This window comes from Lissotriton vulgaris, chromosome 8 (assembly GCF_964263255.1).
Source record: "Lissotriton vulgaris chromosome 8, aLisVul1.2, whole genome shotgun sequence".
Classification (NCBI taxonomy): Eukaryota; Metazoa; Chordata; class Amphibia; order Caudata; family Salamandridae; genus Lissotriton; species Lissotriton vulgaris.
Window position 1 is genome coordinate 481744099 of NC_141696.1, and position 15319 is coordinate 481759417.

Here is a 15319-nt window from a genome sequence, read left to right on the forward strand (position 1 = left end):
GAATCGGGGTGCTGCCCTCTCCCCAACTCTGGTGGGGAGGTTAGCATTCCACCCTTCTAGAGGGACACGACATGTACGTAACTGTGAACCCCGGTTAAAGTTAACTGAAGCCTCAGCTCCACAAAATGGATGCTGCCACCACAGACACAAGTCTGACCTCCTGCTGCTGGGAGTCCTTCCAGCGAGGAGCACTTGGACAAAGGGTTTCCTGTCGAGGGCGCTGTTCGCACCGTCCCAGACAGGGTTTGTGTATTCTGGGTAGGTAGGGCTTTGGCGAGAAGGTGACTGCGGAGTGGCACCCCGGTGCTCACTACGCATCTGCCGGTTAGAACCAGTTCCAGGGGCGACAGCCCTGGCCTGGGGAAAGTCCGGCAGGGGAGAGGGGCGTAACTACCCCCCTTCCTGGTCCCACCCTTAGGGCAGGACCTAGTCATGTACCCACCCCTTTCTTTAGGATAAAGGCCGGAGCGGGGACCCTTCCAAATTAGATCATCTTTGAATCAAGAACTACTTTCTACGAAAGGACACTCAAGACTCTTCTCAAGATTTCTCCCTTGTGGCTAAGGAGTAGTCACCCTGCATCAGCAGGCACCATCTAAGAACTCTGTGGTTTGCTGCAAGTCCTTCCTCAAGGATCCGACGGCCCAGCTCGACGAGAACCGGCTTCCCTGGCACCTCTGACCTCTACCCACGTCATCAGCTCAGCTGTGATCTGTGGGTGCGACGAGACCTCGAGGGACCGGCCATCATCAGAACCTGCACGCTCTTAAAAACCAGCACGACCATCGAGGTAACTCTCGGGTGAGTGCTCTGGGGTCCCAGAAACCCCGACCCTGAGCCGCTCTAGCACCGAAGTGCAGTCTCCCAGCATCTCCACGATCTGCGTGGGGCCCTTCTGCTCGCTGCTCAGCACGTTGTCTGGTCACTCGCCGCTGGCTTGTGCCCTTCTGTGACGACATCCGAGAATCATCACTGCTGGTCTGGTTGCTCCAGACTGGCCCTTGCTTCCATCTTTGCGAGAAGCACCCCGGACCCTCCTGGTCCACTCAAGACGCCATCTTAGGCCCACCCCGTGGCCCTGAGATCTGCCAAGGCTTGTTGCCCCATCCTGGGCCCAGCGACGCCGACAGCATCATCCTTCGTGGGACAGCTCGCACCTCCACCGTGGTCGCCGACAACGCCTCCTGGTCCGCGAGACTGCAGAGCCTAGCGTCGCCCACTCACCTGGTCGAGGTGACGGCCAACCGGTGCCTTCCTGGTACCCTCTGACTACTGGCTAGTAGTACGAACTTGGTCCCCTCTGCTTTCAGGTTTCATCAATCTCCGATCCAGGCTTGGATCTCTACGAACTATTCAGCACTGGTCGCCGGCCAGCAACTCCTTTCTTCCGGCTCCTGGCTCGTCAGCGAAGACCCCGACGCCTGTAAGACTTGTGCAGCCGCAGCCCTCGTGGCTAGGTAACTCGGCATTTCGGTGCCTGCATAGCCTCCTTACTCTAGGGTCCCGAGTCCCTCGCTTCCGACTTGCCTTATCGGGTCCGCCCGAGACCTTAACCTTTCCGTGTCCCCGGACACTTGTTTTAAACTGTGCACTTGAAGTATTTGCTAAAGAGATTTGGTTTGTGCTTAGTACCCTGTCCTCATAAAGAGTACAGGGCTGTTGTGATTCTTAATAAATATCTTGTTTATTTTCATAACACTTGTGTGGTGTCCTTTCACTGGGTATTCAAGGGGTACATGTGTGGTAAACAGCTGGCTTAACACGCCCTCTCGAGTCTTTAGCCTTAGACTGCTCGTATCCACGCTACTAGGATAGCTGGTCTATAGGTTGACTTACAACCAAACACCATAAGGGTCGTTGGAACGATACATAGCGGTCGCTAGAATAGCGAACGTTGCATATCGGGCCAACTTCTCACAGACTGCATGCATGGGTTGGGGTTTGGGAGATGTGTCTTCAGAGTTGTGCGAGGCACACCATGTTGTAGTGCTCGTGGTGCTTGGTTTGTACTTACCAGCCTCTTCTCCATCCTCAAGTCCATCAAGGGTCTCAGGGTGCAGGATGCTCAGCACCTTGTCCTCCCACTCGGTGTACGGTAATGGCTCCGGGGGGGGTTCCACCGCCTGTGTGATTTGCCCGGAGATAGTTCTTTGCTCGGATGGATTTGACTCGGGTCTTGAGGTCATGCCACCGCCTCTGAATCTCCTGCTTCGTCCTCGGGACGGTCCCAGACGCATTCACCCTGGTGACTATCCGGTCCCACATGTTGTTTTTCCTGGCTATGCTGGTCTGCTGCACTAGGGCCCCGAATAAGTGGGGTTCTACACGTATTATCTCATCTACCATAACCTTTAACTCGGTGTCAGTGAATTTGGGGTTCTTTTTTGGTGCCATGGTGTGTGGTGCTCGGGGTGTGGGTTTGAGTGAATAGTGAGGTGCAGGTGTGTGGTGTGTAGGAATGGTGTGGTGGGTCTTTGTGTAGTGGGTGTGTTTGGGTGTGGGTTATGTGTAAGATATCTGTGTTTGCTGTAAGTTCTGTGGTGTCTCCTGCTAGCAGCTATGCTGTGATGCAGAGGATTTCTGGAGTGGGTGGGAGTTATTTTATAGTCTGTGTCTTGGCCCTGTCTGAATGGTTGTTGGCAGTCAGGTGCTAGGTGGGTGTGTTGGCAGGTGTGCATTATGTGGTACTTGGGGGTAGGTCATTGTGTCTTGTGATTGGTTTTGATGTTTCAGGTGGGTGGTCGTTCATTTTCCTGTGTTTGGTGATAACTTCCGTCGCAATGTATGGCATTGGTTTGACGGTAGGGATGTTGTTCGTGTTGGGCTTCCGCTGTGGAGCACGGTTTCTCGTAGCATTGGTACCGCAGCGGACGTAGATCGCGGTGGCTACCGGGGTACTTGCGGAGTTATCCTAATTGCGGACACGGACACTACGCAGGTATCGCGGGGGAAGTGGATGTTTTCGCGGTCATGTGCGTATGCGGCGGTCGGTGTTCTTTCGGTTCCGTCCGCCTGCCGCGGGCTCAGGTGTACTTCGACCGCCGCGGACGGGGATTGGTGTGCTCCGTCCGCCGCGATCGGTGTTTCAATCATATTTTATCCTAATCGCTATTGCGGTTTTTCCGCGGACAGGTCCGGAGTATCTTGCCACCTTCCTCGGCGGACAGAACACGTTTCCGTCCGCGATCCTAATCGACCCCTAAGTAAATACAAGATTGAGGTCCCACTGGGTTATCACGAACAAAGGGGGAAAGGTGCTGTAATCCTTTAAAAAAATCGCATCACAAATGGTGATTTAAACAAAGAAGGCTGATCAAGCAACATTAAGAAGCCCAAGAGGTCCGAAAGATAACTCTTAACTGTGCAGAGAGCAAGGTCTTGCCAGGCAACAGAGAGAACAAATAATAAAACGACAAAGGTAACCGATGAAACGTTCGAGGGCAGAATGCACTTTTTCCCCGAACAAGTGAGCTGCATTAAAAACTCTTGTCCATCAGGGAGAACTGGACATTGTCAAGAACCCAGTTGATCAAAGCCACGCATGGCGATGAATGGCAACATTGGTGCCAATAGCCTGTCCGATGGAGTCTAGTGTCCAAGCCACAACAATTTGCTAACTTGGGAGCGTCACAAACATCCTGAATGGCCTGTGACAGAACAGGGTGAAGTATTTCAGGAACACCTGGGAGGCCTTGTGCCCCTCCCCCCTCCCAAGTCCCAGAGGGCATGAATGTAGCGGCCCAGCAAAAAGGAGGTGTTAATGGATCACAGGGTCATACTTGCTGCTGAGCAGAGGCATTTACCAAGTCTCTCCACTCGCTTTGATTCCCTGTCGGAGGGTGTGGTAGGAAAATTGTTGGGGTTAGTTTGGCTGGAAGAAACAGGCACCACAAGGCTCTCAGGATAAGGGTACTGAAACAAAAAGGCATGATCGCCTGATGTAGGGCGATGGCATCTGGCAATTTGCCGGTTAAAAGGAGGGCCAGTAAAAGGCCTAGCCCCCAATAAGGTATCAGTCAATGCATCATTAAAAGGTAAGGTTCAGAAGCACTCAAGCCAAGCTGCAGGTCTTCCACCAGGACACTTGTTTTCACCTACACAGAGGGGAGATGGAGGTCAATGACTTCTGCCACGCTACGCATAACCATGGTACAGGACCCTGATTCCTCTGTGGCGGGGGGTTGGGGGTGGGGGGAGATGGTTGGGAAGGTTAAAAAAGGTCAGACTCGGGGAAGTATCTAGCCCACTAGCATCTTGGAAGTCTTCATACCAATTGTCATTAGCATAGAAAGCTCTATCTGATTCTGTTGTGTGATGGGTCAAATTTAGGCTGGCTTTGAAAATAACAAATTGGGGTCACTCTCCAGGCTGCGGAGTTGTCATTGACATACTCTGGCCCGGAGTGGGAAGGGCACTGAAGCCGCGTTGGTACTGGAACCGAGGGTGGCTCAGAGGGTCCAGCTGGTGCAGAGGATGAACCTACCAGCGGTAATAGCTGGTCACTCAGTTCGGTGGTCCCCAGTGGCCCAGTGGCGCACCAGAGGGAGTTGGTAAAAATCTGAAGAGCCGAAGCATAATTAAGCAAAACTCTTAGATCTGATATGGTGTGGCTGAAGGTTCTGGTTTGGCCGGAACCAGCTGCAAAATCTGCTCCAAATTAGGTAGACTTTGAGGACGGGGACACTAGCACCACCCATGAGCTTCATCAAAGGAGGGGAATGGTGCAAAGGAGCAGAATTCCACTTTGAGTTCTTATGTTTCTTGTGCTTACCTGAGGATTTGCAGCGTGGTGAAGACGGACTCTGTGAACTCTGCGAACGGGACTTGGAGCGGTCCCGGCGCTTGGTCTTCTTGTACTTGGTGACGCACAAGTTACTTACCTTCGGTAATGATATATCTGTAAGAAACAGTAGTTTGTATTAGATTCCTTACCTTAGAATATCCCCAGGCGTCAAGACTGGATCCGGAAACTTTTGCGTAGCAGTACCCTTGCACGTCTGTAGGCGTCGTCTGCGGCTCCCCGTCCATCGTCGGCATCGGGATGACGTCGCCGGAGTACTTAGACGCCGCCCTCACGCACGGACATCAATTCTTATACACAGCTTTTCCGCGCCAAAAACGCAGAGCCATGATAAAAACCAACACTGGTGCCATGAAACTAGGGCCCTGAAAGGGGATGACTGTAACCCTAGATATCGGTTCGCAGAACGGGGAGGATGGGTAGGGCGGTAAGGAATCTAACACTAACTACTGTTTCTTACAGATATATCGTTACCGAAGGTAAGTAACTTGTTCATCTGAAAGAAACCGGTTAGTATTATATTCCTTACCTTAGAATAGATACCCCAGCAATACAAACCCCGGTGGTGGGTCTGCGAACCAATAATCACACCAGAAAGTCCTGGAGGACGGAACGGCCAAAGAAGCCATCTCTCCGGACTTGGCTGTCCAGGTAGTAGTGTCTTGCGAACATGTGCAGTGAGGCCCACGTAGCTGCCTGACAGATGTCCTGCAAGGGGACTCCCCGGCCCAGGGCAGTAGTAGCCGCCATGGCCCGAGTGGAATGGGCCCTCAGCCCAACAAGAGGTTCCTTCTTGGCCAAAGAGTAGCATGCTTTGATCCACAACACGACCCACAGACAGATGGTCAGTTTGTGCACCGCCCGTCCCTTCTTAGCGCCCACGTAACCAACAAAGAGTTGGTTATCCACCCGGAACTGGCGTGTGTGGTCCAGATAGTATAAGAGCGCACGTTTTGGGTCCAGACGGTGGAGCCGCTCTTCCTCTTTAGAGGGATGCGGTGGCGGAAAGAAGGTGGGCAAGGTGATGGACTGCCCGATGTGGAAGGCTGTGACTACCGTGGGCAGGAAAGAGGGTCTTGTCCGCAACACAACCTTGTCCGGATGGACAGAAAGGAAAGGAGACTTGGAGGAAAGAGTCTGGAGCTCACTCACTCCCCTGGCAGAGGTGATGGGAACCAGGAAAGCAGTCTTAAGCATAAGAAGACTGAGAGGACAGTTATGAAGCGGCTCAAAAGGAGCGCACATCAGGTAAGTCAGAACCAGGTTCAAGTCCCACTGGGGCATCACGAAAGGGACAGGGGGGGAACACAGAGTGATGCAATTCAAGAACCTATTTACAATCGGGGACTTGAACAAAGAAGGCTGATCAGGTAGCCTTAAGAAGGCGGAAAGGGCAGAAAGGTAGCCCTTGATAGTGCCCAGAGCAGAGCCCTGCTGGGCAAGAGAAAGAAGGAAGAGGAGAATCTCAGAAAGGGTGTGGATCCACAGCTTTTGCTGTGCACCATGCCACAAATCTGTTCCACCTGCAGGCGTATACCGACTTTGTGGAGGGACGCCTGGCTGCCAGAATCACATTACAAACTTCAGGAGGCAAGTCAAATGGCCTCAACTGTCGCCGCTCAATCTCCAAGCATGGAGGTGGAGACTGGACAGGTTCGGGTGGAGGACCGTCCCCTGCTGCTGCGACAGAAGGTCCTCCTGAAGAGGCAGACAAATCGGGAGATCAACAGACTTGCTGAGTAGCTCGGGATACCAGTATCTTCGTGCCCATTCCGGAGCCACAAGGATAACTTGGGCCCGGTCGCGTCAGATCTTCTTCAGCACTCTGGGCAGAAGTGGTATAGGCGGAAAGGCGTACAACAGACCGCAGCTTCACTTGCGACGAAAAGCGTCTCCGAGCGAGTGCCGCCTTGGAAACTCCAACGCGCAGAACTGATGACATTGCGCGTTCTCTTCTGGTGAATAGATCTAACCAAGGCTCTCCCCACTGCTGAAAGAGGCCTTGCGCCACGTCAGAGTTCAGACGCCATTCGTGATCCATCATGCAACGACGGCTGAGTTCGTCCGCCCTGGCGTTCAGGGAACCTGCCAGGTGTTGAACCACCAGGGTCACTCCCTGATGTTCCAGCCACTGCCAGAGGCGCTGAGCCTCCTGGCATAGGGTCCATGATCCCACCCCGCCCTGATTGTTGCAGTACCACATGGCGGTGGTGTCGTCCGTGAACACCTGCACTACACTCCCCCGGACAGATGGGAGGAATGCCTTCAGTGCAAGCCGGATCACCCGCAGCTCCAGAAGTTTGATGTGGAGACGGGACTCAGCCGGAGAACAGAGGCCTCTGATCTCCGCCTCTCCCATGTGGCCCCCCCAGCCCTGCAGGGACACGTCCGTCACAAATACGTGCTCCGGTTGGGGTAGGGAGAGGGATCTGCCGCTGACCCAATCGAGGTCCGTGAGCGACCACTGCAACTGTCTTGCAGTGACCTCCGAGACAAAGACATGGTCGGACAAGTTGCCCTGATGCTGGCCCCACTGAAACTTCAGGTCCCACTGCAGAGCCCGAATCCGCCACCTGGCGTGATGCACCAGAAGGATGCAGGAGGCCATCAGCCCCAGAGACGCAGCATCAACCTGACCGCGACTCGGGATAACGGCTGAAAGATCGTAATCAGAGCCTGAACATCCCGAACCCACTGTTCGAGAGGATAAACACGAAACTGCGCCGAGTCTAGAACTGCTCGGATGAAGAGGAGCTTCTGAGAGGGACACAGGTGTGACTTTGGCACTTTGATGGAGAACCCCAGCAGGTGCAGGAGGTCAGCCGTAGTCTGCAGGTGGCTGACGACTGTCTGGGGCAAGCCCGCCTTCAACAACCAGTAATCAAGGTAGGGGAAGACTGAAACCCCTAACCTGCGCAGATGAGCTGCGACCACCGCCATCACTTTCGTGAACACCCGTGGGGCTCTGGTAAGGCCGAAGGGGAGCACGGTAAACTAAGTGCTCGTGGCCTACCGTGGGCCGGCAGGACGGGGATGTGAAAATAAGCGTCCTGCAAGTCCAACGCTACCATTCAGTCTCCCGGGTCCAGGGCAGCTAAGACCCGAGCCAAAGTCAGCATCTTGAACTTCTCCTTCCGGATGAAGCAGTTGACGTTCCGCAGGTCCAAGATAGGGTGTAGGCCCCCTTTGCCCTTCTTGGATACCAGAAAGTAGTGGGAGAAACAACCACACCCTACTTCTGGCCCAGGAACGCGCTCGATGGCCCCCTTGGCCAAGAGGGCCGTAACTTCCTCTAGTAGAAGTTTCAAGTGATCCCCCGACAGGCGGTGGTACTGCGGTGGCATGGCTGGAGAAGTCGCCTTGACGGGGAGGGAGTAGCTCCTTCGGACGATTTGCAGCACCCACTTGTCCGTGTGCCTTGACAGTGCGCCAGTGGAGGGGGTGATGGCGAACCCTGCCCCCCACTGGCGTCACATGGGCCTGAAAGCTCCGACTAGGAGGGTTTTGAGCCGGATGCAGCAGGGGCAGGTGTGGACTGGCCTCGCCGTTGTCCACGACCGCCACCACGGCGGTTTCCACGTCCACCACCGCCCCGGATGGTAGTCTGCGTCCCGTGGCTAGCAGGACGTGTGGGAACGCCCATTCCTTGTACATGAAAGGAGCGAAAGGCAGCCGTTTGCTGGCGCGGGGCCGAGAGGCCCAAGGACTTGGCCGTAGCCCTGGAGTCCTTAAAGCGTTCGAGCGCATGGTCTGCCTTGTCGCCAAAGAGGCGACGGCCATAAGGGTGTTTTGGACATCAGCCAAAAAGTTGGCAGACCTCAACTAGGCATGGCGACGAATCGCCACCGTCGTTGCCATCGCTCTGCCCAGTGAGTCCGTGGTATCCAGCCCACACCGGATGGAATACCGTGCCGCATCTCGACCCTCCGCAAGGGCTTGGGAGAGTTTAGTCCGGACCCCCTCCGGACATTGTGGCAGCACGTCCGCGACCGTGTCCCACAGAGAGTGGGTGTAACGGCCCAAGAGGCACGCAGTGTTGACTGATCGCAACCCCAAACTCAGGGAGGAGAATACCTTTTTCCCGTATTGCTCATACCTCTTGGATTCCCGATCGGGGGAGCCGTCTGGAATGTGGTCTGGGAGTTAGAGGCCTAGATGACCAGGCTCTCGGGGGTGGGGTGGGTGGACAGGAAGCAAGGGTCACCCGGAGCCGGGCGGTGGCGCCTGGCCATGTTCCTATCTACAGGCGGACCTGTAGCGGCCTTAGACCAAGTGCCCAGAAGAACGTCTGACAAGGCCTCATTAAACAGCAGAAGAGGCTCTGCCGAGCTTGCTTGCGGTTTAAGGACCTCAGTGAGGAGGTTAGTCCTCACGGCCGCGACGGGGAGCTCAAGGCCCAAGACCTTGGCAGCCCCCCCCTCCGTAGCCACAGTAGGAGGGGAGACAAAACCAGTGTCAGGCGAAGTGTCCAGACCACTGGCCTCCCCAAGCTCACCTGTCCAGTCCTGAGAAGACCGGCACTCACGTGCCAGAGGGTCCTCGGACCCCTCCCAATCCTCCTTGCCACCCATCTCCTGATACTCAGGGTCAAAGGATGGGGCCGGGTCATAGAAATAGAAATCTCCCATCGGCGTCGAGAGCGGCGCCGCTCCAACGCCGGACCCGAATCGAGGGTAGGACCAGGGTCGTTGTCGTCTTGGGACGGCGCCAGAGGTGAGACCCTGGGGGCCGGCGAGGTCGTGAGGTCGACCGGCGACGACCCGGATCCGGCGGGACCCTGCAGCATCGGGACCGAAGTGGCCGACGGCGCCAGGGCCGAAGCACCCGGCCTGCATGGGGAACCAGTCGGGCCGCTTGGCCCGAAGGCGCCACGGAACCCGATGGAGGAGTGAGTGACCTCGTGGCCGAGAGGGACGCCTCGATCTCCTCCAGTGTCGCGTTCTGCCCAGGGACCAGCAGGTATGGACCAGGCCGCGACGCCTGCGGCTCTGGCGGAGCCGAGGGGGCGGTGTCACCCGAAACCCCGGCCGCGTCGGGGGGAGTCAGAAGAGTGATGACTCCTCTTCGACTTCTTGTGCCTCTTACCTGAGGACTTCGAGCCCGAAGACTGGTGACGACTCCCGGAGCTATGATGACTCCGACCCCACGACCGGTCCCTCGACCTCCTTGCGGACCGGGACCTCGAGCGGCGCAGGGCCGACTGCCGGAGCTTGAGTCGCTTGTGGGACCGCTCCAGTCTAGCTTTGGACGTCAGGGCCCGGCAGTCGGAGCAGGACTTGTCGTCGTGGTCGGGGCCCAGACAGTGAAGGCACCGGCGATGGGGGTCGGTCACCGACATCAGTCGGTTGAGGTCGACGCAGGGTTTGAACCCGGGCATCCCTACCGGCACCTTTGGAGTCGATGTACTCCGGCGACGTCATCCCGGCGCCAACGACGGACGCGGAGCCGCAGACGACGGACGCGGAGCCGCAGACGACGCGCAAGGGTACTGCTATGCAAAAGTTTCCGGATCCAGTCTGACGCCTGGGGATATTCTAAGGTAAGGAATCTAATACTAACCTGTTTCTTTCAGATGCAGAGTTTCACCTTGCTTTCCCTGATGGCCTTCGTTTCATTGAAACGCAGTCTCCAAAGGTCTTCGAGTCGTGGCTTGAACCCCTGTCACCCCAGGTAAACTAGGTGGAGATCTATCACAGACATTTGTTTGCAACAGTCCCTACAGAACTTAAACCTTGTCGTCTTAGGGGGTGCCATTACTTGCATACTTGAAAATTTGACCGAATATTGCAAAAATAAGTTGGAGAGACAAGAGAAGCTGATGTCTGCGTACAAGACTGGTCCCTTTATAGGCCCCATACATCACTTCTGGAGTGAAATGGAGTCAATGCTGCATGGCGCCACCTTCTGGCACATAGAGCTACTATGAAAAAAGTTTCCATCTGATAACTGAGGAGTATTAAGAAGGCGAGGAATCTGCAGCTAGAAGTCTCAGTCTTGTTGTTGGGTGTTGGCAGAAACTGCTCCTTAAAATCTGATCATAGTAGAAGGGATTGGTCGCGGTTTGTTGATTGGATCGTTTTAACAGTGGTTAGTGTTACAGGCTCAACTTAGAACAAGTCATAGCACCTATGGTGGGTATTTCTTTTTGTGGAGCGGCAGACACGCTGTAACAATCCTAAAATGAGTAGACGTCACACCATCTTATGCTATGTAGAAGCGGTATTGTTATAAAACAGAAAGTCAACGTGCAATTGTATGTTAATCCCCCCTTCCCCCTAAACATCAATAACTGTGCAGTATACTCTGAATAGTGTCTGAAAAGTGCAGACCACAGAAGAATATTAAAAATGTGAGCATAATTGGGGGAATGTTTCAAAGAGGTACCTGTTTATACAGTATTGTATGTAAAGTTCAAAGCCTAGAACAAAGCATTAATTACTTTTTTTCTGTGTGCACTGTGTGGATAATGATGGCTTGCTACACATTCCTCAGCAGACAAGAACTGAAAAAAGCTCAAAATCAAAACACACACTCAACCACTGAAATCAGTTTGATTTAGATGGAAAATATGTTTTACTTCAGCTCTTTTGATCTCATATCACCTGCATAAAACTGCTTCATTTAGATCTAGAGCTTACCTCTGGTAATGAAACTATTGGTTCAAAGTGTATTTCGTCATTTTGCACAGTTTCTTCGTTACCCTCTTCATCATCCTCACGTTTAGTGACCGTTAGGGATTTAAAAATAACTTCTCCAGTATTCTGCCATTTGAAGTTTGCATCTGCATGTATAGTAAGAAAAAAGAAAAAAATATTAGACTACATTTAAGGGAATACAGTTTCCGATTTTTAAAGTGAAAACTTAATCTTCCAGATAGCTTTGTGCTTGTTAAATCTCTCCATAGGTATCACCTGCAGGAAAGCTAATTTTTTAATTGTTAAAATGTATAGATTTTTTTATATTCATTCAACACACTAGTATGTATTCAGTATCCTTTCTTCGTAATACATCTACCAAGTCAGGTGTGGTAATTCGGCTTACGCTGGCTGATGTATTGCATAAACATAAAATACTTTTCTTGTTTTTTTTCTACAGCACAAACCCAAATACACCTCAGTGAACATTAGTTCCTTTATTGACATTTTAGCACGCAGAAGATGAAAAAAGGGTTTATCTTAGTCTGATATATAATTGTAAGTAGAGCATTTCAAAAGAAATAATCGGTTATCATAACTTTGTTTCATCTATAAGCATAGTCATTGTGCTTTCGCAGACATGAACAGTTTTGTAAATTAATTAACCCTGTGCATCTGGGTTTAATTAATTCAATCTACTGATATACATACATTTTGCAGTTTGTATTATGATCATAGGTGTGCTACACTTATATCTGAAGATGAAGAATGTGTGTTCTACGTGCTGTCAGTCAAACAAACAATTTGTCATGCTAAATCTGAACTAGGATGTACTACCGCCGAGTCATGTTGAAGAGGTTCGGAAGGCTGCACAAGGATCTGCGCTAGGAACTGTGTACAAATGAAAGATTATTTCCACATAATATGGCCATGCCCTAGGCTCCGGCATCTCAAGGATAGTGTTGGACGCTACCAGGAGAGATTTCGAGATAACAATTTGTTGGGTGCGAAATGGTTGTGTACACGGAAATGATTGTAGCCTAAAGTTACATAGATTCCTGGGATGCGAAAACCTTCCAACACTGAACTGGCGATAAATTATGCACCAGCTGTGTAGAGCAGGGGCTGCCTAAAGAAATGTAAAAAGATATGGCGACCCTGGCTACTAAAAGGCAAAAAGCTGCATATGAAAGGCTATGCCTACAATGGAACTCATTGAGTGTCAGAGACCCCAAGTAGCGAAATATCCTTTTGTGCTATCAGTTAAAATAAACTAAGAGAAAGAGGGGAGGAGGGTGAGGCCAGCAAGATGCCCAACGGCATCGCACACTGTTCCAGATGCGAAGCGTCAAAAAGGGGCCTGAAAACAGGCCAGAGGAACCGCTTACTCCAGATCCGCGTTGCATGCAGAAAAGAAGGAAAACAGACGTCAGCGCACCGGGAGGGACTTATATGACCTCGCTGACGTCACATCCGTGGACGACGTCAGGGCGAGGTTGTGTGGGCCGCCCCCCCCCCCCGCGCGCAGAGGTGCTGCTGCAAAAAAAAATCCGGGTCAAGTCTGACGCCTGGGGATATTCTAAATTAAGGAATCTGCGGCTAGATGTCTGTATCAGATTTACAAATGCAAGCTTGCTGGCGGACCAATCCACGCGCACAGTAATTCTTAGTAAATGTGTCTGGGGTCAACCATGTAGCTGCTTTGCAGATGTCAGCTATAGGGACATTACCCAGAAAAGCCATTGATGCCCCTTTCTTATGGATGGAGTGGGGTTTGCGAGGGACAGCAAAGGGTCTTTTTGTCTTAGCATTAACGGGCTGTATGCACTTTGAGCCCACATGCCACACCAGACTTAAAATTAACACGCCTCTTATGTTGTGTGGAGAAAGACACAGAGCTGTTGCATCTTACGGATGGGCTTGGTTCTGACAATGAAATATATGAGACCTCGTTTAACATCCATAGTTAGCAGAGCACGGTCAGCTACTGATTCTAAATTTGGAAAGAAAACTAGGGGTTCTACTGATTGTTTGAAATGAAAACTAGAAACCACTTTGAGTAGGAAACTGGGGTTTGTTCTTAGGGCTACCCTATCATGATGTACCTGGAAGAAAGGTTCTTTCAGGGTGATAGCATGTATTTCACTTACACGCTTAAGGAAAATGACGGCTACAAGGAAAGCCACCTTCCAGGAAAGGAGCTGTAAGGGATAAAGGTGAAGTGGCTCGAAAGGAGGGCCCATTAGTCTAGTGACTGTTTTCCTGAAGTTCCACAAAGGAGTGGGGGCGTCCGTGGTGGGATAACCCTTTTGAGGCATTGCATGAAAGTTTTGATAACAGGATTTCTGAAAAGCCTTGCGTGTTCCCAAATTTGTTAATAAACTGCCATAGCAGCTAAATGAAGTCTGATAGAGGTATAGGCAAGGCCTGATTCCTGCAGGTGACGAAGGTAACAGATCATGTCTTGCCCTGAGGATGTGAGATAGTCAACATGTTCAGGGAGACAGTGTATGATCCATTTCCACTTGGCCTCATAGCAGGTTCTGGTTGTAAGCCTGCATGCTTCCTTCAGAATGGTCGTGTATTCTGTGGGGAGACTGAGGTAGCCAAATTCTAAGACCTCAGGAGTCAAATTGCAAGATAAAGCTCTTGGGAGTTTGGAAGCCTGAGAGTGCCTTTAATTTGGTAGAGAAATCCAGTCATCTCATGAGGCACTAGAGAGAGGTCGAGAACGGTGGTGAACCAGGGCTGGCATGGCCAGGTTGGGGCTACTAGGATAAAATTGAGGGATGTTTTTCTCAGTTTACATACCACAAATGGAAAGGGTGGGAGAGGCGAAAAAATGCAAGCAAGTATCCCTGACCAATTCATCCATAGTGCAATGCCGATGGACTCTGGATGTGTGAGCCTGGAGGCGAAGCATGGGTATTTTGCATTTTTTGACGACGGTTAACAGGCCCATCTATGGGAACCCCCAGCGGTGGAAGTACGGGATTAGGACAAGGGGGTGGAGTTCCCATTCGTGGACTTGTTGATGTGTCCTGCTGAGCATGTCTGTCAGGTCGTTTTCCATCCTGGGAATGTCCTGGATGAGGAGATGGGCTCTGATGTATAACCTACCGCCAAATAATCAGGGCTAAAGCAGACAAGTGAAGTGAGTGGATGCTACCCTCTATTTGAAGGTAAAACATGGCAGACCTGTTGTCCGTCTGGACTAGGACTACTTTGAGTTAAATGAGAGAGCAGAAACCCTTGAAGGCCAACTGAACAGGTAGCAGCTTCAGATGGTTGATGTGGAAACCCCTTTGGGCAGTTGTCTACACACCTTGGATACCGAAATTCTGCAGATGCGCTACCAGCGGTGAGCGAGGGGGCCCGTGGTGATGGTCTCTTGCACAATGAGTTGAGAAAGGGCCATCTCTGTAACAGGTTGTTGGTATTTCACCACTGCAGAAAGCGATAAGTACAGTCCCAAATCAACTCTAGATCCCTCTAAATGACCCTCCGCTTGCGACCAATGTGCTGCTAGGCATTGCTGCAAGGGATGCCTGTGTAACCTGGCATGAGGAGCTTTGACGATGCAAGATACCATCATGCCGACTAAACACATAACCTTTCTGAACATGATCTGGCTGAAAAAGAGTTAGTAGTGTTTGGAATGCTTGTACCCTTACTGGGCTGGAGTAAGCTCTCCTAACCCTGGATTAGAGTATGGCCCAGAGGAAGGGCTGAACTTGGAGAGGCTGGAGGAGGGATTTGGATACATGGAGAGTGAAGCAGAGGCGGTGAGGGAGGTGCATGGTGGCCTGTGTTTGTGCTAGGCATTGCTGCAGCATGGCGCATTTGATCAGTAAATCGTCCACGTATGGGAAGACAAGGATGC

The 15319-nt window shown here is 52.0% G+C and overlaps 1 protein-coding gene across 2 annotated transcripts in view; it reads right to left on the bottom strand.

Moving 5' to 3' along the window:
- The window catches only part of LOC147697215 (E3 SUMO-protein ligase RanBP2-like), an 852038-nt gene that overhangs the window by 15972 nt on the left and 820747 nt on the right, over nt 1–15319 (bottom strand). For both annotated transcript variants that reach the window (XM_086934289.1, XM_086934288.1), the window contains exon 26: nt 11440–11582. In XM_086934289.1, coding sequence (XP_086790415.1) covers nt 11440–11582 — 143 coding nt within the window. The remainder of the gene's footprint in view (nt 1–11439; nt 11583–15319) is intronic.